Source organism: Terrapene carolina, unplaced genomic scaffold (genome assembly GCF_002925995.2).
Source record: "Terrapene carolina triunguis isolate 2854851 unplaced genomic scaffold, T_m_triunguis-2.0 Scaffold53, whole genome shotgun sequence".
Lineage (NCBI taxonomy): Eukaryota > Metazoa > Chordata > Testudines > Emydidae > Terrapene > Terrapene triunguis.
In genome coordinates, this window is record NW_020664404.1 from 3,904,552 (window position 1) to 3,928,661 (window position 24,110).

General features: G+C 43.1%; 1 protein-coding gene across 1 annotated transcript in view; it reads right to left on the bottom strand.

Moving 5' to 3' along the window:
- The window catches only part of CDS2 (CDP-diacylglycerol synthase 2), a 38,990-nt gene extending 14,940 nt beyond the window's left edge, over window positions 1-24,050 (bottom strand). Inside the window, exon 1 of the mRNA XM_024197205.3 lies at window positions 23,867-24,050. Coding sequence (XP_024052973.1) covers window positions 23,867-23,929 — 63 coding nt within the window. The 5' untranslated portion in view covers window positions 23,930-24,050. The remainder of the gene's footprint in view (window positions 1-23,866) is intronic.
- Between the last annotated feature and the right edge of the window lie 60 nt (window positions 24,051-24,110).

Genomic DNA, 24,110 nt, shown 5'->3' on the forward strand with positions numbered 1-24,110 from the left:
CAGAACCACCTGCAACTGAAGCCAATGGAGGTTTTACTATGGACTTCAAAGAGAAGGGGTCCTTTTTTGTATCACCAAAGGTGCTTTATAGTTGTTCTAAAGCCTGAACGATGCACCAGGGGTCACGGGTACATGGGTTTGTCAAGAGGTGTTTGGGAACCCCAGGTGGGTCTCTGAGTAAGCAGTAACTCACAGAATTCGAGTCAAAGGTCTCCAGAAAGATGGGGAAGACTTGTGCTTTTGGAGATTGTTCTCTGTACATTTCTATGCACTGGCTTAACTCATGTGCACTAAAATTAATGCCAAAGAAACCCCCAAAACGCCAAGCAGGAAAAACACAATGTCCATAAGGAAGAATGTCTCATCATTTAAACCTGACTGTCCCTTTAAGCCACCGCAGCACCCAATATCCAGGACATGTACCCAATGCACCACCCAATCTGTATTAGTGCAACACCCAGCTAAGAGCAGAGCCCCACTAAGCTAGGTGCTGTACAAACACACAGTAAGAGCTTATCACCAAAACAGGCAAGATGGACTGGGTGGGAGGGGAAACAAAGACTAAAGGAGATTTGCACAAACGGCAGAACCAGGAACAGAATTCTGGCCGGCATTCTGACTCCCAGTCCAGCACCCTGGTCACTAGGCCACACTGCTTCTCTTCAGTCCTTTATACATCAAACAGCAGCAAAGAGAAAGATTTTGCCTTCTGCAAGTGACCGTTAGCAGCTCAGTTTAGTACGCTACATTCCAAGGCCTGGTCCACACTACCCCCCCACTTCGGACTAAGGTACGCAAATTCAGCTACGTTAATAACGTAGCTGAATTCGAAGTACCTTAGTCTGAACTTACCGCGGGTCCAGACGCGGCAGGAAGGCTCCCCCGTCGATGCCGCGTACTCCGCTCGCCGAGCTGGAGTACCGGCGTCGACGGCGAGCACTTCCGGGATCGATCCGGGATCGATTTATCACGTCTAAACCACACGCGATAAATCGATCCCAGAACATCGATTGCCTGCCGCCGGACCCTCCGGTAAGTGTAGACGTACCCTTACTGTGCAGTGTGCGCCTATAATTATGGCTAAGAATTATGTCACGGAGGTCACAGAATCGTGACTATGAGAGACCTCCATGACATTTTCCGCTTCAGCAGGAGGTCCCTGCAGCTCCTGGCTGCCGTGGGCGGCAGGGGGGACCCCAGAGCCACAGCAGTGGTGGGTGCTGGACCCAACCTCCCTATTTTGTCAGTTATTTTAAGTAAAAGTCAGGGACAGGTCACGGCTTCCGTGACTTTTTGTTTATTGCCTGTGACCTGTCCCTGACTTCTACTAAAAAAACAAAACACCCCATCACACATGACAAAAATCTTACCCTTACCTATAACATCCACACTTCCGTGTCGAGTGGCAAGTCATGCCCAAGTCTCAAGTCAGCCCCCAGAGCCCAACATGTGCTAATTTTAAACCTCCCCAATGGGAGTGTGTTTTCAGGAAGTGCAGAGAGGGACCTAAGTCAGCAAATGCGGTCAGCTTTGTCAAACTTAATCTCCCTGGGCTCCTGCAACATTCCAGTGCTCTGCGATAAGACAGCGCCTGGAGCTGGTCCAGGAGAAACTCCCTGGTAAACTAGAGGTCGGGCCAACACACATTTAAGTGTATCTGGTTTAATAAAATCCCGCAGGAACAAAAGCAAGATCCTTGTTCAGTCTCCCTAAAAGCAGGGAAGGATATTGGCCCTAAGACATCAGGTAGCAATGGCCACAAGCCAGATTCCTACAGACAAGGACAACCAGGCTGTCAGAGCAGTATTTTTAGCCACTTCCATCCGTTGCCATGGGGGGGGACATACCGACACCATTTCCTGGGGTGAGTGACCTATGGAATCAGAACAAAGCCACACCCCCAAACCTCCCTGTTGTACTGTATACCACAAAGAATTTGCTCAGTCTTGGGGGGAGGGAGGGTTTATTGTTCTTGCTTCTGGACTTTATTCCAAAATGAATAGCAAAAGCAAATAGGAACGTGAAATAAATCTGGATTTATGTGCTGAATACCCTACAGGACAGGTTTGGGGTGCATTCAGCAAAAAACAGTTAAACATTTTAAATTTGTTTTTATTTATCCTATGTAAAGTCCGCTGGCTCCTCTAGGCTTCCAGGAGTGACAGTACTACAATCAATAATCTTATATCAGATACATGCCTCCACGCAACCAATAATTCTTTGAGTCTTCAAGTACAACAGAACTTCAGAGTTATGAACACCAGAGTTATGAACTGAGCAGTCAACCACACAGCTCATTTGGAACCAGAAGTATGCAATCAGGCAGCAGCAAAGAAAAAAAAAAAAGCAAACAGTACAGTACTGTGTTAAATGTAAACTACTAAAAAAAGAGGGAAGTTTAAAAAAGATTTGACTTGGTAAGGAAACGGTGCTTGTTTCACTTAAATTAACATGGTTAAAAGCAGCATTTTTTTCTGCATAGTAAAGTTTCAAAGCTGTATTAAATCAATGTTCAGTTGTAAACTTTTGAAAGAACCACCAGAACGTTTTGTTCAGAATTACAAACAACCTCTGAAGTTCTACTGCATCCAAGTCGTTCTAGGACATCACATGCTGTGATGTCACTAGCTAAAAAGCAGGTGGACTGAGCATGCTTTGGACATGCAGGGAAAGGATGCTAAACCTGGACTTCTGTTGAATCCTTCCCCCACTAATTAGGCTGACCAAGTTATCCTTATTTGAGAGAAGGCTCTGGAAAGAGATCACAGGCCAAAAAAAATCGTTTCACTGTAGCTCAAGTATAGTACCCATATGGCCTCTGGGAAAGCACTGCTTTATAACTCTATATGGCAATATTCGGGGAATCGCAAGATAACTAATCTCTGTGCCCCTTACAGCAATAGGCAGCTTTGTTCTTGTGCCAGTGATGGAAGCGCACAGATGCACTAAACCAGAAGAATGGTCTTTTCCGCATGGATACTCATGAGTCCTGAAACTTAGGATGGCACTTTGCCTACTTCACTCCAGATGGCATGTGATCTTCCCACGCTGCACCTGCTACTCTACCTAAGCGCATCAGGTTGAGATGAATACCACCAATCTAGAGAGGTCAAACATATTAACTTGTAAAAACCTTAACCCTACCGTATTTTATTTATTGTGCATTCTGCACAGCCACCTCTAACACAGAGCCTGTGCTTACAGGCTGGGCACTGAAAGACTGAACATTTTGTGGTTAAAGAAGGCGACGTGGCCCCGAGGAGCTTCAGTTTTCACCCATTTGCAAAGTGGGTGAAATAATTCTTAAGTGCTTCCGAGGGGGTGGTGAGGTTTAATGTTTGCGAAGTGCTCAGAGACTAAGAGAAAAGGCACCACAGATGTGCAAAGTAACGCTTTTATGCTTTATTTTCTGGGCCTGGGTTGGGAGGGAGAGAGAGATGGGGCAGACTGGATGGCTCAGGCAATGTCATCTTCAGTCTCGAGGGTATAGGTTCAACTCCCACCCAGACTGGCGGATGGTTATTTAAAACAGGATATGAGATTGTGGTCATTCTGCATTTTCCTGTTCTCAGCATGGGAGATTTCCATAGAATTCTCCATCTGGATCTTGCCATCTATCCCTCCCCCCCACCCCCGCCAACAATAATCTCTGGCTGACAGCAATAAAGCAGAGTGTTCCCTCTGAGTGAGGATTAGGACAAAGTAGTCCGTGGGAAGGTATTCTGCCTGTGGACAAAGCACTTAGTCTGGAGTACCTTTCAGGAGCAATAATTTATTATGCGCACACCCAGGCCTGACTTTTCAAGATGTCGATCACCCCGGTTCTAAGATCTTACCAGACGAGAGTACAAAAAAAGGCAGCCAACAGAACCCTGAACTGAAAGGGACACTGAAGGTACATTGCTAAATTAGGAATAATTTCTGCAGTGTGTGTTGACTGTTCCATTTGATCCTGACAGGCACTGGAAGAAAAGAATTTTCCCTGCTGGGAAAGTCACCAGTCAAGCTGACAGACAACATAAATTAGGTTTTCTTTTTAAAGCCACGGTGTCAGAGCAGCACTGCTCCCATGCTAATTCCTCTCTGAAACGGAGCTGGGATTATATAGGACATTATAGTGCATAGTAACGTGGGCTAGGGTGGTAAGAGACTCAGTAATTTTCCATTATTTTTATACCTTATGTAAATTGCAACCATCCCTCAGCAAAACACTGGTTTAAAGCAGCTGACCAGGGTGCTAAATAACTTGCTGTTTAGCCGGTGAATGATGTGCTGTGGTCTGGTCTGCTTAATCCAGCTGTGGAATTGCCATGGTAACAACCTCGTGTGTTGCAATTACTTTCTTGACAGGCAGCAAACAAAGCAGACAGAGCCTTAGACAGTTTGGTAAAGGATGATCATCAGATATTAATACATCTTGCATAAAACTGGTTGGTCACAAGAGGCAAAACAACCTACAAGTAGCACAGATGATGTTAAATGATACAGACACAGAGGAATGACAGGTAGAAAGATATGTCCATCGATACTGGCCTGTGATTGTAAGCATTGATTTTTAGGTGACCGAATTAAAAAAAAATCCAGCCACATATGTCTCAGGTAATATTGATGTCAGCATAAACTCAACACCTTTTTTTTTGGGGGGGGGGGGGGAATCCCAAAAAGCATTTCAATTTGGACACCCTCAGAGGGCATTCTGTAAAGTGTTGGCTTAACTTTCTTTAGTAATAAACACAGGTAATCTGTTAGAGTTTGGAATCACAAGAGATTTAAGGGAGACTAATACCCTTTGTACCATTTATGCTCTTTGTTTACTGCTTGCAAGACAGACTAACATGTAACAGGCTCATCAAAGCAATTCAAGCTGTGCAAACCCAGCACCTGAGTATTCTGTCTCAGGATCTTTTGTTTACTATCACATATTTATGTTTTAAAAGATCATGGGCCAGATCCTACTTGCTCTTCGTTCTGCAAGAAGCATGCTGCTCTTGCAGTTGAGGCACTGGACTGGGATTCGGGAGACCTGGGTTTTCAATTCCTAGATGAGCCAGTCTTCCTGATTCTTTGTGCAAGTCATTTAATCTCACTGAGCTTCAGTTCCCAATCTGTAAAATGGGGACAATATACCTCTTGAGGTCCCTTCCAGCCCTACATTTCTGTGATTCTTCTCCTCCTCTCCTGCCCTTGGTCTTGTCTCTTTAGAGTGGGAGGTACACAAGCTAGTATAATGTGCTCTGAACTTAGCTAGGGACTTTAACATTTAATGCCTCACTGGCTTCACTGTAACTACTTGGGAGAGTGAGGCTTGAAGGATTTGGCCTATATGCTAAGTCTGCAGCCTAAAAATACTACTTCAGCCTCCCCACTCAGGCTACATTCTCTGCATCTGTCAGATCCCTCGTTCCCCAGCTGCTCCCCTGAGAATCGCTCTGGGCTCCTGATGCTCCAAGTAGCCGTCTATTCAACTCAACTAGAGCAAAATCACTCTCTGCATTCACTGGTTCTTTTACATAAGGACATAAGAACTGCAATACGGGGTCAGAGCAGCGGTCCTTCTAGCCCAGTACCCAGGCTTCATAGGCAGCGTACATAACAGGGCAGTTGGAGTGATCCCCCCCCGTGTCTTCCCCTCCAAGCTTCCGGTCACCAGAGGTTTAGGGTTTGCGCCGAGCATGGGGTTGCGTCTGACTATCTTGGCAAATAGCCACTGATGGACCTATCCTCCATGAACTTATCCAGTTCTTCTTTGAACCTATTTATGCTTTTGGCCTTCACAACATGCCATGGCAATGAGTTCCACAGGTTAACTGTGCACTGTATGAAAAAGTATTTCCTCTTGTTTGTATTAAACGTGGTGCTTATTTATTTCACCTGGTGACCCCTGGTTTTTGTATCGTGGGAAATAACACTTCCCTATTCACTTTTTCCACACCATTCATGATTTTATAGGCCTCTATCGTGTCTCATTGTCTTAGTTTTTTTACTACCGTTTCAACCAGTTTGCCCAGTTAGGCTCATTTGCCTGTAATTGACACGATCACCTCTGTGAAAACGTTTCTTCAGCTGTGGAAGATCAATAAAATGGGGGTGATAACACTTTGCTCTTCCGCAAAGACGAGTTTATGATTCTAAAACATCCCCCGTGGGTGTCTTATCTCCTTTTTGTGGTTGCAGATACTGAAGCCCAGAGAAGCTAAGAGATTTGCCCCCATGTCATATAGTGAGTCGAAGTCAGGAACAATACTCAGTACCCCAGACTCCTCATCACCTTTTCCAGCAATTGACCGTATTCCTTCCTGAATACGAGCCTACACCGAGCCTCTTCCCTGCTCTTCAAACAGCTGATCACGGAGACCCAGAAAACAAAGAGCTTGTAGCAGGTTAAGCCATCTTCCAGGGAAGCCACTCAAAAATAAGTCTCCTCCCTTCATTTTCATATTTTGAGTTCCTTCCACAAAGCCCTTTTTGAAAAGTAAAACAAAGTGTGTGGGGGTGAGGAGGGAGGGAGGGCACACAAAGAAAACATTTCTAAAATTGGAGCTGTGCAGAGAGATCTCCCAGGAGCAAAGCCAGACAGAGCCTTTGCAGCCCGTACTATGATCCTCTGATCTCAGGCTAGTACCAGAAAACTGTTAGTCTGATCTTTTCCCAGCCATGGCGTCCCCCTGCTGCTAAACAGACACCAGTCAGGCATTTACAGAGACTGCTCTGCTCCATCTCTCACACAAGACAGATCCGGGTGCAATAGGAGGTAGCTAAGAATCCAAATAGCCCACCCTAAACCTGAAACCAAGCCTGGAAGTCGGTCATTCTGGGGTAATAAGGACCATGAGCAGACGGCATCAATACATTAGTCCAGCGAAGCTGTAAGGTTCCCTCTAACTGCTCCTAAATCCAGATTTTATTCCATCAGTGATGCGTTAGCAGCAGATCTTGAACCCTGTTGCACACATGATATTGCCTCACATAACACTGAGTTTCTATATGAAAAGGCTCAGTCATACAAAAATAGTTGCATGTACCGCATCAGATACCAGGAAACCTGTTTATAGTCCCTGTACTGCAAACACTCTTCAAAAACACACACACACACACAGCCAACTTTTTCCCCTTAACCTTTTTTGTTTGTCAACTCTCTATTTAAGAATATAATCTGCACTATTACCAATTCTTTTATCTTTAACAGAAAAGCTAGTCATGAAAAAGTGCAACAGTTCTGGCTTTGTTTGAAATTTACACCCCTCCAAAAAACCTTTACTGCTCTTTATAGGCATAATTTCAAGCCCCTGTAACAAAATGAGCCCCCAATTCCTTGCAGATGGAAGATAAAGGATGAACAAATTTGAGGACGATAAAGGGCAAGGATGTAATTGTGCCCACAAAAATAGGACTCCTTGTTTGAAACAAGTCAAGCTCTGCACGTTTAAAAAATATTTTTGAGGGTACAGAAGGGGATGGGGAAACACATTTGTCAGACAACAAAGGTCTGAAAGAACCACATTTAGATTTTTTTTTAAACCATTCACAGCCCAATTACGGCCACGTTACATAAGTGGCAATGGGAGTAAGTTATATCTACACATATTTAAGGTTCCTTTGCATGACCAGAGTGGAGAAAAAGTGGCATTCGAGTATATGGGCCATCAGGCCATTCATTGAGTCTGGGGAGAAAAAAATGTGTCCCTTTAACTTCATTCAACATTCTAGCAAGACTACTAGAGGGGAGTATGTTATGCAGTGTTACGTTTGTATAGCAACACATGATTTACCATGACGGATTAGGTCATTGATCTAAAAAAAGCCTGGTATCCTGCCATCAGCAGAGACCAATTCCAAATTCTTTAGGGGAAGGCAAAGAGGCACCCAGCCACGAGGGCTGGCCGGAAAACAAGAATTCTGTTTCACAAAAAAACAAAACAAGCGATTTCATCATTTGTTTTCATTCCACGTTCAAAAGGTTTTCTATCCAAATTTTTCATGAAAAAAGCATGAGACCCACCCCAAAAGAGTCAATAGTCCATAGGTTAGGGCACTCACCTGGGATGTAGAAAACCCTTGTACAACTGCCTGCTTTACCTGATTCAGAGCAGGGCTTTGGACATCCCAAGTGAGTGCCTTAACCTCTAGGCTATTGGTTATTCTGGAGTGAGAGTGTCTCTCTCAGCAGAAATTCCATCCTGGATCGGAGAATCATGCCCAGTGAAAACTGTCAAAACAGATACATTTCTGCAAAAAGTTTGTCTCAACAAGTTAGCATCTTCCAGTGGAAAAACATTTTGGCAAATAATTCCCCACCATCCCTACTAGCCTCCAGGAAATGTTGTGGAGGGCGGGGAGAGCCGGCAGTTCAATGCAGCAATCGGGCGTTCGTACTTTCTCTTGGGGAATCACAAATAGGGATTATAAAGTTATGCGGACTTTGAAAAATTTCAGGCACATGATCTCCTCCAGCAACGAGTGCCACCGGCTGAGTCTGTGGTGTAACGACCTGTTTTCTTTTATACAAGGCCATTAGTCTGAGCGATCCCTTGTTCTCATAATACAAGTCACGTACTGATCAGTTCATATTATAGCCTTTATAACTTGGAAGTAATTCAGTCGAATCACAGATACACAGATCCATCTAATCCAACTGTGTCCAATACTACAAGCTTCAGAGAAATAACCCTACGCACAAAGGAAGTTTCTTCCTAACCCAGTAAGGATAAGGGGTTATACCACTTATATTTTTATCTCTAGGAATTATTGTGGGGAAGTTATATGACCTGTGTCATACAGGAGGTCAGACCAAATCATAATGGTCCCTTCTAGCCTTGGAATCTATTAATCTTATTACATCCAACTGTTGATGTTCCTTGCCATATAAACGTCTCTAACCCATCTGAACTTTACTAAACTCATAACCTCAATACTACTATAGCAAGTAAAAGAACGAGTTTATAAACAGCAAGGGAGAACAAGAGCCTTGAGCTGTACTGTAGCGGCTGAGAACTAAACACTTGTTGTATTCATCTAATAACAAACATCCACTGATAGCTATTTTTCAAGCAAATCCTCGGCTGGTGAAAGATAGTCAATAGGCAATAAGTTCCACAGGTTAAGTGGGTTGTGTAAAATTACCAATTACTTTTTATTGGGGTAGCACCTAGGAGCCCCTGTCATGGATCAGGGCCTGACAGTGCTAGGCCTTGTACAAACAGAACAAGAAGACTGTCCTCGCCAGAGAGTTTACAATCTCCTTTTTAGAATGTGTTTTTCAATTTCACTGGCTGCCTCTGCCTCATCCCTTAGTATTGCATTAGCAAAAAGGATACATAGCAGCACATAAACCATCTTTCCTGATCCCGTGTTATTTTACATCTTCCTATCCCGTCCCCTCTTATTAGCATTGTCTCTTGGTTGAAGAGCCCTGCTCTTGTTTTCCAGGTAGAACTATTAGTTCTTGTCAGCCTTTCTGAGAGCACAGTTTGTACCAGTACATGTTATAAACCAGGATATTTGACACGGATTCTGGAATAAGTAAAACCAATTCTTAAGGGTAAAACAAATACCATCTTCTATTGTGGCTTTTTGGACTCCTCGTGTAAGCGAGCATCACTAAATACTCATGCACGTTTAGCCCAACCTTTTCCCACATGGACACTGAGCATCAGCTATTTGCCTGAGTATCTGTGACATGATCCAAGTTGTCATGGAAACAAGTGGCAGTATTTCTATGCCAAAAATGTCATCACCAAATGGGGAAACCAACCCAAGCAATTAACAGCGTTAGATTTGCATTAGTTCAAGAAATCCTTTTATCTGTGCACTCACCTCATCTAAATGGAAAGAGACATTTATTCTTTTTGCAAGAATCTAGCAAGAAGCAGACACAGAAAATACTAGCTATTGCTAAAAAAAAAAGAATCGGGCTTTGGGTCAATAGAACTGACAACTAAAGAAATGGGAACAACTCAGTAAGGCCCCAACTTACATTATTGGTGTGTAGGCAGCAATTCACATGTGGAAGGACTTGCAGAATCAAGGCCTAAGTAATTAGTCAAATGAAATGCAAAACTTGGGTCTTGACCAATTGTGGTCACTAATTATCCCAAAGCACTTTTCATAAGCAGCGTTAGCCATTGTGCCCTGGCCAACTGTCAACTCAGGTACCTACACACCACCTACTTACACTCCCTTTCTTTTAGGGAACTAATTTATAGCTACTACAAGAGCTTTGCTCCCCTTTGTTTGGCTTGCAGATGAAATGGGTCTTAGGAGGGATTTAAATGTAGGGAGAAATGGAACAAAATTGGCAAACCAGATACAGTACCAGATCCTTAGTTGCTCTGCTGGATCTATGTTCAGAAATTGCTTCTTCCCAGCTGCTCGATCGGCTTGTGTGCAACATCTTCCAGAAATTGAGGCAACTAATTAAAGTAAAGGGTGAAAAACCTACCCTGCTGAAGGTCCGACAATGAGACTAAATGTAGAGAATGGGGAAGAGTCTGCAATGTAGCAATGTCCTTTGGGAGGGAGAAGGGGAAATCAAACTGCTCTCTGTACTTCCGGGACCACTGTCTGCTTTATGGTGAAGAAAACAGAACTCAGCCAAGAAGGAGTACATTGGAAGTGTGTGATGGGAACTTGAGCCTAGAAGCATTTCTCCATTGACTTCTGCGTTCATGGGAGAGAAAAATGCAGCCCAACTCCATGGATATTAAACAACTCAGTGTATGTGGGACCAGTGAAATGTGGGAGGAGGTACTTGTTTAGCTCTGGGTTTGGGACAGACTGGGGAGGCTCATTCCCCTAATTTCAGCAAATTGGACTTCCAGCAAAAAAACAGTACAGATGTAATCCCGCAATCATGTTCTTGAGGTAATAGCAGACCAGACGCTAAAGTGCTTGCAGAAATAGAGCTCTAATTACTTCCAGGTAGTCGGATAGTGATTATGGATTTCCTACTTGGTCCTCCAGCCTGAGCCTGAATGTCTACACCGTAATTCAATAGCCCCTTAGCCCGAGTCAGCTGGCATGGGACAGCCCCGGGTAGTGTAGACAAACCCTTACACACTTGCTCCTGTTTCCTTCAGGTTCCAGATGGAGATTTGCCCCCCAGGAGAATGTGACTTGATCAATACTATTCCATCAACCCCAGCTTACTGCCTCTGGCTGTAGTCAATAACTGGGTGGTCCGGGAATGTCAAATTGCCACCTGATAATGCTACTCACTAGGTGTGTAGTGCTGCATGCTTTGGGACTTAGGAGAGGAATTCCGTCCTGACCTCAGTGTTGATCAGCGTGTGCCCTGAAGCATTGTCTATCTCGTCAATATTCTTGGAAAACCCATCACTGTGCGCAGTCAGGAAAGTAACTGAAATACCTTCCTCATGGATTGTATTTTCTAAATGGACAACCTACCTAGTTCTCAATTATGAGGGACACTCTCCACTCACTAATATATTTTGCTTTCCACAACCAAATCTCTGTACAACTTTTCATGCGTGATGTACCGGAGTATTCGGATTCTAATATCTAAACTGTATTGTTAAATCTATTCACCTCAATTTGGGTTATTGCTGATTATGCACTCTATGTATCATGTGACTTTTAAAAACAAACTTTGTATTTGTGGATAATCTAAGCACTATACCCAGATGTACAGACACTCTTTTCTCAACCTACGTATTATATAATTATTTTAACATTAGCTTTAATAACATTTTTATATTTGAGTGCTAGGAGTATAAAGCGTGATTACCCCTTTGACAGGGGGCACGGATCAGCGTTCATGTCGCATTCCCCGTCAGTACCTGTGTGTACGTGTATCTCCATGGATCGATGCAACAATGACAAAGCACGCCAGATAGGTGTCGGTGCTAAACGGCGCTCTAGCAAAGAGAAGCAATCTGAAAAATGGTTCCCGAAAGGACTCTTTACAATAGGGTCTAGTAAACGTTTTTTTCAAACAAGTCTAAATATTAGGCCAGTGCTAAGATGACAGAATCTTTCAACCACTGTATGTTGTAATACATAATTGCAAAGGACTCTGAGCCCAGTACATTTACCCTCTCGGAATAAACCAACTCCAAATAGGATTATTTTTTTTTTTTTTTTTTTGGAGCAGTGGGTGAGGGGGACACATCCATCCTCACAGCTAAACATCATGCTGTGCTGACTGAGTGAGTCACCAGGATATGTTGTTCTGAATGAATCACACTTGCTGACACCAATATCAAGTTTTTATCTGGCTGTTGCTGGGCTGAACACAGACTGCACACATCTCTGATCAGATCCTACTGACTTGCTAAATTTGACTGTGTTCAAAACAAAGCTACAAGGCTCAGTAGCGGGGGGACAGTAATACTTCAGTCAGCATGTGTTTTTGTGATGCTGTATGCAGCGGCTCTCCGTTTATACGCATGTCCCAATTCCTGGATGCTCACTGAACTGGAACACATGGGAAATGCCTATGTCAATAAATGTCTGACAATTCTCCCCCCACCACTTTTTTTTTTTTTTAAATAACCAGCCTTACAGGCTTCATTAAGTGCCAGATTGGTGGGGATACCTGCGTGGGGAAACTTTAACTGCCTGTCAGCTTAGTCTGGGTCTGTGGGGTGGATGGACAGTTAGTTGTACGGCCCACATCTAATTGTTTCTGGAGCATCCTACTCTTGTGTGACTTCAGATGCCTGGCTTTTCTTCCAGCCGACTTGAGAATCAGTGATGACTACCTCAACCTCTGACAGGCCAGATCCTGTAGCTTTCTTTTCATTGCATTTTAATTGTTCATCACTTCTAGGTCTCTCTCTTCAGCTTGCTGAAATTCAGCCGTCTGAGCCCAGGAATGAAGCACCTTCAACAGCAGAGAAATTGTCTCATTACTCAAGGGAGAAACTCTCTATCACTTTTGTAGTGACATTCATCCCAAAGATTCCCACAGTGCTTGGCCGATACCAGCAGTGGGCAATGCCACTCCTCCTAGGTGTTAAACTGCTCTATAAGCACACACCAACGCTGTATAGCAGTGTAGGACAGAAATTAAAGAATGCCATTTTCCACTGAAAGAGAGTAAGTAGGTGGAATGTAGGTGTATATTGTGCTCTTTTATATATGAAATTTAAAATGAAGCTACTTGTTTTTGTCTCCCTTTTGGATGTATTTCCCTTTAAATTAACATGCTTTAAACTGAGCTCTTGGCTGTCCCAGAATAGAAAAGGGTGGGGAAGAGCTGGGTTCAGATTCCTGGGTGAAGTATGTTCTACGTGTATAGGGCCCTTTGTTTTCCATTTTTATTTTATTTAATTTTTCCCGGAAATTTATCAGTGTTTATTACCATAACAACAACAACAACAACAACAAGTGAAAATCAGTGCAAAAAAAATAATAAATTTTTCTGGGTAAATATCAGGGTTTATTTTGGTGGATGGAAAGACAGGGGAGGGGGGTAGTATTCAGTAGATTAATGTTCTGAATTCCATTCATCAATGTGGTTTGCTGCAGAACTAAAACAGAACTCAAAACACAATGGCCCCTCTGAGTTTAAGAAAACAATACATCCTCTAATCCCCAAATAAAACTTTTCATCTGAATAAACAGTTTACTGTTGTAGACTTGTAAATATTTATAGACTAATAGTTCTATTTAATAATTGGGCCACACCATTTGCAGCACATAAATTCAACTTCATCCTTTCCTCCTGTTTTTGTTTTTTAAAACTTTTGAATACTTCCTCGTGTTTTGAAACACATTCTGATACAGATTTTTGTTTTCTTCCCATTTTAGTGGGTCAAATCTTTAAACCGTTATCTGCTAACAGCTTGAATGGGTACATGGTGGGCATGAGATTCATCAGTACATTCAGAGGCGCAGGCACTTCAGAGCTTGTGTGCGTGTCTGTTTGTTTATTGTGTGCATCTTGTAGACTAACACATAGTCTTAGTTCCACAGGCCTCTTTGCATATACACACAGACTAATGTATTATTGTAATACATATATCGCATGCAATGTGTTATATTTTCCTAATAAAAGAAGTTATTTTTATATATTTGAATGATACAAAAGTAGGGCAAAAATCAGAAAAAGAATATTTTGTAAAACTCAGGCATTTTTCAGTAAAAATAGGTTTAAACTGAAAACGAAGGGGCTTAGATGTATAGCAGTTGTTTTCAACTTTTTTTCATTTGCGAACCCCTAAAAAATTTCGAACGGAGGTGCGGCCCCCTTTGGAAATCTTAGTCTGCGGATCTGTGGACCACAGGTTGAAAACCACTCATGTGCAGGGTCAATAAACAGAGCAAGAGGGTAATTTCTTCTTTCACCTTGACCGCCGTGGGTATAAAAAGCTTCGTGAAACGGGAAGGAAGGCTTTATTGGGACACTCTGCTGTGTCTGACCAAGAATCAGGTGGCTACACAATGAATGAATTCTGAACATTGTTCTGATTTTTACTGTACGTGCAGTTTGTTCAGTACTAAATCTCAGCTCCTACCGTCACATTACTGTTTACATGCATAAACTCGGATTTTAAAAACGGCCACTCTCCCTCACTTCAGCTCATAATTTTATAAGCACAAAATTTCACACAAAGGTGGCTTTGTGCTCCCCATATACTTTAAGGCAAGGAATTTTTGGGTAAAGTTTCAGGTGTGTGGTGGGGGGAGGGGTGTGACGGGTTCCCCCCGGGGTGCTAGCTGGAACTGGGATACCATGGACCCACCAGCCTGGCCTCCCTCAGACACTGTGCTGCTGTGACAAGCTGCAGACACGCTCCCTGTCTTACACTTCCACCAGCATACACACAGGTAGGGACACACCCAGCTGCAATTACATGCAGGCTCTCTGACCCGCCACTGCATGTGAACCAACAACAGAGGGGCTACAGCCAAAATTACCACCAGCTTCCCAGCCTAAGACCCCAGAGGTGTACCGTCCTGCCCTGGTCCAAACCCCAACCAGTATGAATGTATTGTCCAGTTCGCCTCCCCCTCAATGTGGAGAGGAATATGCAACAGCCTTTGCTCCTTCAGCTACGATTTCCCATCCATTTCACTCACATGCACCGGTTTAGATAAAGCAAAACCAAGTTTATTAACTACAAAACATAGATTTTAAGTGATTGTAAGGGATAGTAAACAGATCAAAGCAGATTACCTAACAGATAAACAAAAATGCAAACTGAGCGTAATATACTAGATAGATTGGATACGAATTAGCAGATTCTCACCCTTACTGATGGTACAGGCAGACTTACAGATTCTTAAGGTACAAGCTGCATTAGCTTTACAGCTTGGGTTTCTCGGGTCTTCATACACAGGCTAGAAATCCCTTTAGCCTGGGTCCAGCACTTCCCCCAGTCCAGTCTTTGCTCCTCAGGTCTTTCCAGGAGTCTTCTTGTGTGGGGAGTGAAGAACAACAGACAATGTCACTCCCTGCCTTATACAGCTTTAGCCTATGGCGGGAACCCTTTGTTTTAAAACTTGGCTCCCAGACCGGTTTGTGGAAAAATACTGACATCCCAAGATGGAGTCCAGAGTCATGTGGCCTGATCACATGTCCTTGTAGTGTCATAGCAGCCATCGCTTACAGGCTGTCTGGAGTGTTCTCAGGAAGGTTCACCCAGTGCGGGATAAGCTTCTTCTAAGGCCTATTGTTCTTTCTAGTGGCCCATTACCATGAAAAGGTCCTTCCCAACCAGCTGTCTAGACTGGAAGCATCTTGCCTAGTGGGCACCGCCCAGATGTGACTACATGTGAAATACAGACACATAGTCAATATTCAGAACTCCAGATACAAAACTGATACATGCATACAAATAGGATAATCATCTTCAGCAAATCATACCTTTTCCAATGACACCTTGCACGGACCATCTTGCATAAAATACATCTTAATTATGCTATGTAATAATATCACTATGAAGAATATGGGGTGCAGTGTCACAGAAGGGATGGGGAGTCTTTTTGCAGAGTTCTAGGAGAGGACAAATCTCAAAGGATGATACATAATCAGCTGTGTTATGGGGAAACAGTCTTGTCCACACATGAACCAATAATAATATGTGCATCTGTCTGTAAGGAATCACTGTTATAAAATATAATTATTCTCTTGTTTCAAAAGAGCCCTAAAAACGTTAAGAGTGGTCATTTCCAGGTTGGAATACAGTTAAAACATGAAATTTAGCCAAACACCAGCGAAGCCAAACCACAGGGGAGATTTTTTTTAAATCTTGCTCTTACTATCTTATCAGTAACACGTGTGCAATAACCTCTGAGCTATCTGCTATCTTAAAGACCTTTGACTATTGTTTCCAGCGTGTCCAAAGCTTTGTAACTAACCACCCAAAACTCTACCCGTCATTGCAAATAACTTCCAGCAGCCACACAAGGAACAAACCCTGATACTTCTACTCCTGAAGCTATTGTACAGCATCTTCCCGTCCAGTGCCCTCACCAAGGGGCAAGCCGTTAAATTCACATCACAGCCACCAATGGCACAATGCCAGACCCTTCGCTGAAGTGGTACCCACTTAAAGCAACTGTCTCATTCTAGGTCTTCTTTCTTGTCTTTGCTCCCTAGGATCATCTAGCATCAGCCAATCATCTACCCCTCCAGATCATCTCACACCACTGCCAGGCCTAGAGCTTTGTCTTCCATTAGGAACAGCCTTGTTCTCTCTCTGCCCTCCTTTCCTTTCATGCAATTCACAAGAGATTAAGGAGAAGGAAGTGAGGACCCTGGCCTCAAATCTCCAGACATACGAACTAGATAGGGCTGGAGAATGTAAGCAAGGCTGAGGGGGAAAATCAGATCTCTCCTAACCAGAAAGCTAAGCTGACCAGCTCGAGGCAGATGTCAAAGAGTGTATGAGGAGCTACCCGCAAAGTCCAAGGTCAACATCTTTCATGCACTTGGGAAATTTTAATGTAGCTAAAGAAAAGTTCAAGAGCATATTACAAGTGAGGCAGCTGACAGAGTGAGATAGATACTTATTACACTAGACTGGATTTTTGGGGCAAACGATAGCAAGCACTGTGAAGTTTCCACTCAAAATTCCGGCAACTGTGTCATATTAAAGAATTTAGCAGCCAATCCTTTCCTTGCATCCCTGAACCAGGAGATGCAACTGGTTGGCAAATCATAGTGTATGTACATGGACTGGTTTCCTTGATCTCCTGTTATCATCTGCACTCACTGTGTCTAGCACATTTCATCCAAGAAGCTCTAGTCACTTCCCAAACAAAGCCAAGTTCATCCCTTATGCAAGTCTGTTAAGCCTTATAATATCCCTGAGAGGTAGGCATATGCCATTTACAGACCAGGTAATTAATATGTAGATTTAAGAAGGGTACAGAGGGTGGCAGAGTAGGAAACAGAAATGCAGAGCTCTGATTGCTAGTCTTCTGTTCCCATGAAAGAACCTCCCCTCCATCTCAGCTTCATCTGGCTTGTCATAACCATATGCTTCAGAAATAGAACAAGGGACACCATACTAAGGATTTATTCTTGCAAGGTGCGGAGAACACTGCAATCAATGGGAGTTGAGGGCATTCAGCACCTTGGCAAGCTGAAGTGCCACAGTCTCCGTCACAACGGGCTAGAGTGGCCTGATTATACATAGTGAATAAACATAAGCTCTGCAGAGTTTAAGACAGCAAGAGTTCAGCAGAACAGGTCAGTCATCTGCCTGGAGAGTACAGCTGATCTGGTGCTGCAGGCTTAGAAAATGAAACACTGAGCCAGACAGAAGAAAATAAGTTAGCCACTTATTAGCGTGAAGGTAACACTGGCAACATCCCCATCAAGAAGATTCTGTGAACAAACCAGTGTGTCTGTCTCCCCATCACTGTGCCTGTTTGAGATTTTCTACCAACAGAAAACACTGGATTCAGGATTTCAGTTCTTGCTGTGTCATGCCTGGCCTTTGTTATGTGGGAAAGCTCAGTGCAGTTTTGTGTCTATAACAACGAATGGGTTAGCAGAAGTCGAGCACCTTGCTATGCATTTCACTCACACAAAGTATTGTCACTGAAGGATTCTGGGACCAGATCCTTAAGTTACCGGATTCCACCAGTGATCAAAGCCACTCCAGCATCGATATGAACCTGAAAAGAAGCAGGCAGTGAAGAGGAGAGTTGCATATATATTTTCAGCTTGCCAAGGTGCTGAATGCCCTCAACTCCCATTGACTGCGATGTACTCAGCACCTTGCAAGAACAAATCCTGCTTGGTACGTAGTGACTGATGGAAACCAGGATCAAATAGTGACACTTTCCCCAGCTCAAGGCCAGATTAGCAGTGGTAAAAGTTGCTACCATCTGATGGCCAACCATCATGAACTATATTAGAGTGGTCTCAGACCAATTCCCAGTTGCAGAATGTCTTCACAATAAACAGCACCATTGTAAAAGACTAACTGGCACCTCTGTTGGCAGTTTCAGAGAAGCCAAGTAGTAAGTGAGCAATGGAGACCAAAATGACCTCTCGGGTCAGGGCTGGGACACGGCTGCTGCCGTCTCTCTTGAAAGTAAACTGGGCCTGTCAGTCTCTTACGGAGATCAAATAAACCAGCACTTTTCATCAGTTCTAAATCCCTTTAAGAATTTTAAAAGTGAAGTCACAGGGACACTCTGAACAAGGGGAAGTAACCCTAGTCCTTCAGGGCTTTGGACTGTATCAAAAAAAGCACGCATTTTGTGGTGTATCGAGTTGTGGTATCACCAGATCCTTTAGATGTAATCGTAGCTCTGTAATTCAGACTTGTGAGCCTTTAGTGATCTATATACAAGTCGGGGGCGCCTCAATGAACGATCAGGGGGTTCAGAATTGCTTAAATGTTCGAGTGTGGGTCTCACGTTACATTTTTCCTCCCCTATCCTCACAGCCAGTCTCAGCTTCTCTATGCATATGCCATATGCGCTCATCTGTCTAATTGAGGGGGCGCATATGCACCCAAGCAGAGAGAGCACGATGCAAAAGCTGAGCTAAAGGAATTGTAACCTTCTTTTGCTTTAGTGTTACAACATGTCACCAACATAGCTCCTGATGCTTTCAAATCACTTCACATTCATTAGTGAAGCCTTTCAAAACCCTCATGAGGCAGGCACGTACTATACCCATTATTCAGGTGGATACTAGAGGCACAAAGAAATCAAGTTAGAGTTGGCTAGCTACACACTACTCTGATGGGTGTTTTATAAAGCATGTAGATAGCTAAACAACAAGGTCAGTGAGTCAGTGGCGAAGACTTCAACACTTAAACCCCACTTAAACACCAAAAGTCACCACACTCCCACCAAGAATAGAACCCAGGAATCCTGACCAGGAGCGGCAAAAGTTTCATAAAAGTGGTAGGGGCCACCAGTGCCTGAACCATGGCCAGCCCCCTTCTTCCTGAAGCCCCCGCTCCCTCACCCGTACAGCTGGTAAAATTGGCCTATGGCCTCCCACTTTTAAAAGTGATGGCACCATGGCCCCCTGCCCCATCCCGTTCTGGCGCCCCTCCATCCACTATGCATTTCTCCCTCTGTTTCCTGCATTTAATTTTTAACACCTCCTCCCCCATCCCTTTTAGAAATAAAGTTTCTTGGTTTGTGCATGCTCAGTAGAAGTATCTGAACACTGCAATGGAAAATTTCACCTGTATGGCCCACTGCGCAAGTATGCCTCGCAGCAGAACTGCTAAATGTGCTTCTACCATTCGGTCCCGCAGCTGCCACTATAGTTAAAAGGGACGGTATTTTCCACCAAGATGTAGGATGTGAACCACAAAGGGTGGGTAAAGAAAGCTGTAAATCATGCATCAGTAAGAGCTGCAGCCCGAAAGACTATGCCTCTAAATGGCACAGTCTTGCCCTCCTCCCTTCCCACACGTGCTAGCTGAATGTATTACTAGCCCCTGAGACTCTTGAAAAATCCCTGGATCTCATGTACAACAGAAAAAAAATGTTAGATTTGTTTGGTGAACTTATGTAAAATTGCAGTTGAAGGAAAATGTGATTCAACAGGATGCTTGTAAAACAGGCCGCTAGACTTTGATCTCACTCACATTAAAGTCTTTCCTCACTTCAACTAAGAAGACACCCACATCCAATTTTATAGCAAATAAAAGAATGAGTTTATAAACAGCAAGGGAGAACAAGAGCCTTGAACTGTACTGTAGGGGCTGAGAACTTTCATCGTATTTATCTAATAACAAACATCCACTGACAGTTATTTTTTAATCAAATCCTTTGCTGGTAAAGATGGTCAATAGGATTGAGTTCCTATTTATCCACACAGCAGGTACAGCACAATTAACATCAGTGTACATTTCCCTAGTTGTTGCATTTCACTATGATCTCCTATCTCTGAGGCCCAGAATCTAAAGTCTTACAAAATCTAATACACAGGGAAATGTTTTCACGGAATGTGTTTTCCATTTCAGTGAAAACTTTCACATTTAAACATTCCCTTGTACCAACGGAAAGAGAAACATAACAGCTAGTGTGTTGTGCCAGCGAACCAGGAGCAGAAAGTGAAACTAACTCTTGTTTCCATTATCAAGGCAGACTGAAGTGTAAAACACCATGTAGGTAGGGGGAAAATGCTGAAATGCTAGATTTTAATAATGTACAACTTTAACTTTAAAAAATTAGCAAAAAGAAAACATTTAAGAATCATACGGGGCTTCTATTCTTTTCAAAGCTATTTTTTTTCTGTGAAACAGCGCGAACTCTGCTGAATTATTATTCTTGGCAAGGCTACAAATATAACAGAAAATGGGTAACAGTCTCTTCCGTATAACGATGCTCAAACACGATATGCAGGGTTCAACAAAAAGACCTGCACATACATTACAGCATCCACACACAAGCTACACTCAATTGCTATGATTTCTATTGCTATCATGCATGAAGTGTGCCAGGCACTTTCCAAAACATTGAGGAAGACAACCCTGGTCCTAATCAGCTTTACCATATCAGACCCCACGGGGTCTTACAGGGAGCTTGCTGCACAGGTCTGCTCACATGGACCTCATTGCATACGGAATGGAAAATACATTAAAGAGATAATCTTGCCAAGCACCCAATTTAGGTAATCACATTCTGACAACCTCATTCTCTCCCCGTTAAGTTTCAAAATACTATTTGCTTCCTATCCTAAACTGCTGTGTATTGTTGCACAGCTGCCACCTTTAACATCAGAGGTGGCTGCAGTAATTCTTTGTTTTTCGCATTTTGTTTGCTGGTTTGGGTTATTTTGGGATGAACGATGCCTCATAATTCCCAGACTTCTAATTGGGAGGATTGCATCTCAAGGTATCGACTCACATATAACTGGAGAAGCCCTTTTGGAAAACTCATTGTATGAAAAAACAGCTTTGTTAGCTGTAGATAACAAGAGCGATTACATTATAACAGCCCTTTGACCTTCTTAAAGAAGAACATATCCCACATAGCTAAGACAAGCTCAGCTTGTTTGGCTGACAGAGAATGTTTTCATCTCAGTTAAGCAATACTAGTGTCTCCAAGCTTCCAAGGAAGCATTCCAACTCCTACGAAAGTATTGCAGGATAAGTAAGCTTGGCAGAATTCTTTAATGATTTCAGTGGAGACTCTCTTTATTTTAAGCTTTTTTCTATTTTTACTGATTTACATTTTTACAGTTGTGCAAAATTATGGGGTTTAAGGCTTTCGTATTTTTACCTATTGAAATTTTCACAGTTAGGGAAAATTGTGGGGGAGTCAGGCAATAGCTGGGGGAAATCAGACACTTATTTAACAAGAATACATACTTGGATTCAAAAAGTTAAAGCTTTGTAACAGTTAAATCACAAACAGTCACACATGTCAATAAATATCCTTAAATCAAACTGTAATAAGTTCTCAAGCAGCATTCTTACTTGGCCTATCTGTAAATTTTGATAAATATTGATTAAAATATTTTTTCCAATCAGTTTGTGTGTAGGTTGAAATTGATGTTTATCAACATTTACCAATAAAAATCCAATCCTTCCAAGCCTTTGTATGAGAGTTCTTTAAATTCCCCTGCTGCAAAATAAATTGCAACTGAAACAAATGCAATTACCTAGCTGATGAGGGGTTAATCCTCTTTTTTTTAATATAGAAAATGAAAATGTTATTACCACTGAACAAATGGAAGTCAGTAATTTTTGAGAGGATACAACTTCATACAAGCCATGAGGCAATCAGCACCTTGGACCTAAATCAAGGCCAGTTTTTAGCTACCCCATTCAATAAAGGGTCATTTTCTTCCTTAAGTTTCAGCTCTACAATTATACAAGAATGATATAGGTAATTAGAACCAAAGATATATATTAAAACTCATGTGAGGTATTAGAGGAACACTGCTGCAATTGTAGAAAAAAATGCAAGCTGTCAAAAGAAGAAAGGATTTTACATACTCCTCGATGTTTACTTAAACATAGAAATGTCATGATTTTAACTTTTTTACTTTAAGTAGTTCAAACATTCCACTGCAGTATAGGAAGTACTAGCACAATAACACTGCCCTAAGGAACAGGAGCCAAAAGGAAACTGACCTGTCTAGTGTAGCCTCTAGGCTGAGCAAGATGCAAAAATTAACCTAACAGCATGAGAAAGTAAAGAGTAAATACAATTTTTCAGTTCTTATTTTCAATGTCTCTAACATGATTAATTGCAAGGACAAAGATGCATTTTTAAATATGATTTTTATCTTGACAGCACAACCCTTTTTAGAGTTATTTTACAAGTTACTTTACAAGATAACTTGATGGTGACAGTTTTCCCCCTTAAAACATCTAGATGTGTTCTTGTTTGACAAATAACAAAAACAGTGTATTACAATTCTAAGCCCTTTAAATGTTCTCATTAGGTTGCTGAAATCATAAATTCGGTGTAATCCAACAGACCATACTTTTTTTTCTCGGGGGTGGCATATTATAGCTACATTGCGAGCTCCTCCACGCAGGGATGTTGTTGTTTTGGGTAGGTCTGTAAAATGCTGTGTACACTTGGGGCAGTATATAAAGAATATAATATCCACATTACCATAATAATCAGAGCTCCTGCAACAGAAGCCAGTTGCACTCCAAAAAAAGGACCAATATACCTATCAGGAAAAGTAGATACTTCTATAATCGTATAGAAAAAAGAACCACAGCTAGGTCTTGTTTACTCAGGACTATTTTCAAAGCGCTCAAAGCCCAGCTCTAGGTTACAAATAAATGTCAAATTCTCTTGGTACTGAGATTTGGTGTAACAGATTATAGACACCATACAGCCTAGTGCACTCCTGCTTCTTGTTTTGAAAGATTTTGTCTGCCTGCAAGGACACATGGATCCTAGCACCTTTCAGAAAGGTGACAAATAAGCCTACAGCTCTGGTGGGAGACCAAAACCAAAAAGCTTCTGTTTATACCAAAACACATGTAGCCTACAAAGCTCTTGCAAGGGGATGGGACTGCTATCAGGCCAACCATCCGCTGTAACCCCGATTCCTCAGGGAGGGCTGGAAATATCTTTGTTCCGGTTCATGCTGATTATCCCATCAACAGTGCAACCCACGCACATCCTACACCCCAGCCGCGTACAGCCCCCCAAGGCGATGAAGCATACATCACTACATTGCACCCCTAATTCCTTATACCTCCCCAACCTTTGCACCCCCTCTCTGTACGACACCCCCCCCGTCCCATCCCCTGCGTAGCTCATTACAATCTTCTGCAGCCCACGCCGTGAGCAGCGTCTCCTTTGCACCCCATGGTCACCCCAACTGCAGCTCCCCCGACCATCTTCTGCAACCGCTGTTGTATCCCCCCACCGCGGCCCCTTTGCAAGCACCAGTCCAAAGCAGTGAGTTCCTTGCCTCTGTGCAGCTCTGACCCCGCCCCGTTACCTTCTCCTCGGGTTCCTGGGCCCCGTCTAGCTCCCGGCCGAGCCTCTGCCTCAGCTCGCTCATCTTAGCCCGAGGCCGCGGCGCCTTGCGCTCCGCTGTCCGCACCCGCAGCTGCTCCCGGTGCAACACCTCCGAGCGCTGAAGCACGAGACCAGGCGGCAGCAGCGTGAGCCGCCCCGGAGTTCCATGGGGGGGCCGGGAGGGGGGAGAGAGAAGCCGAACCAATAGCAGGCGCAGGAGGGGG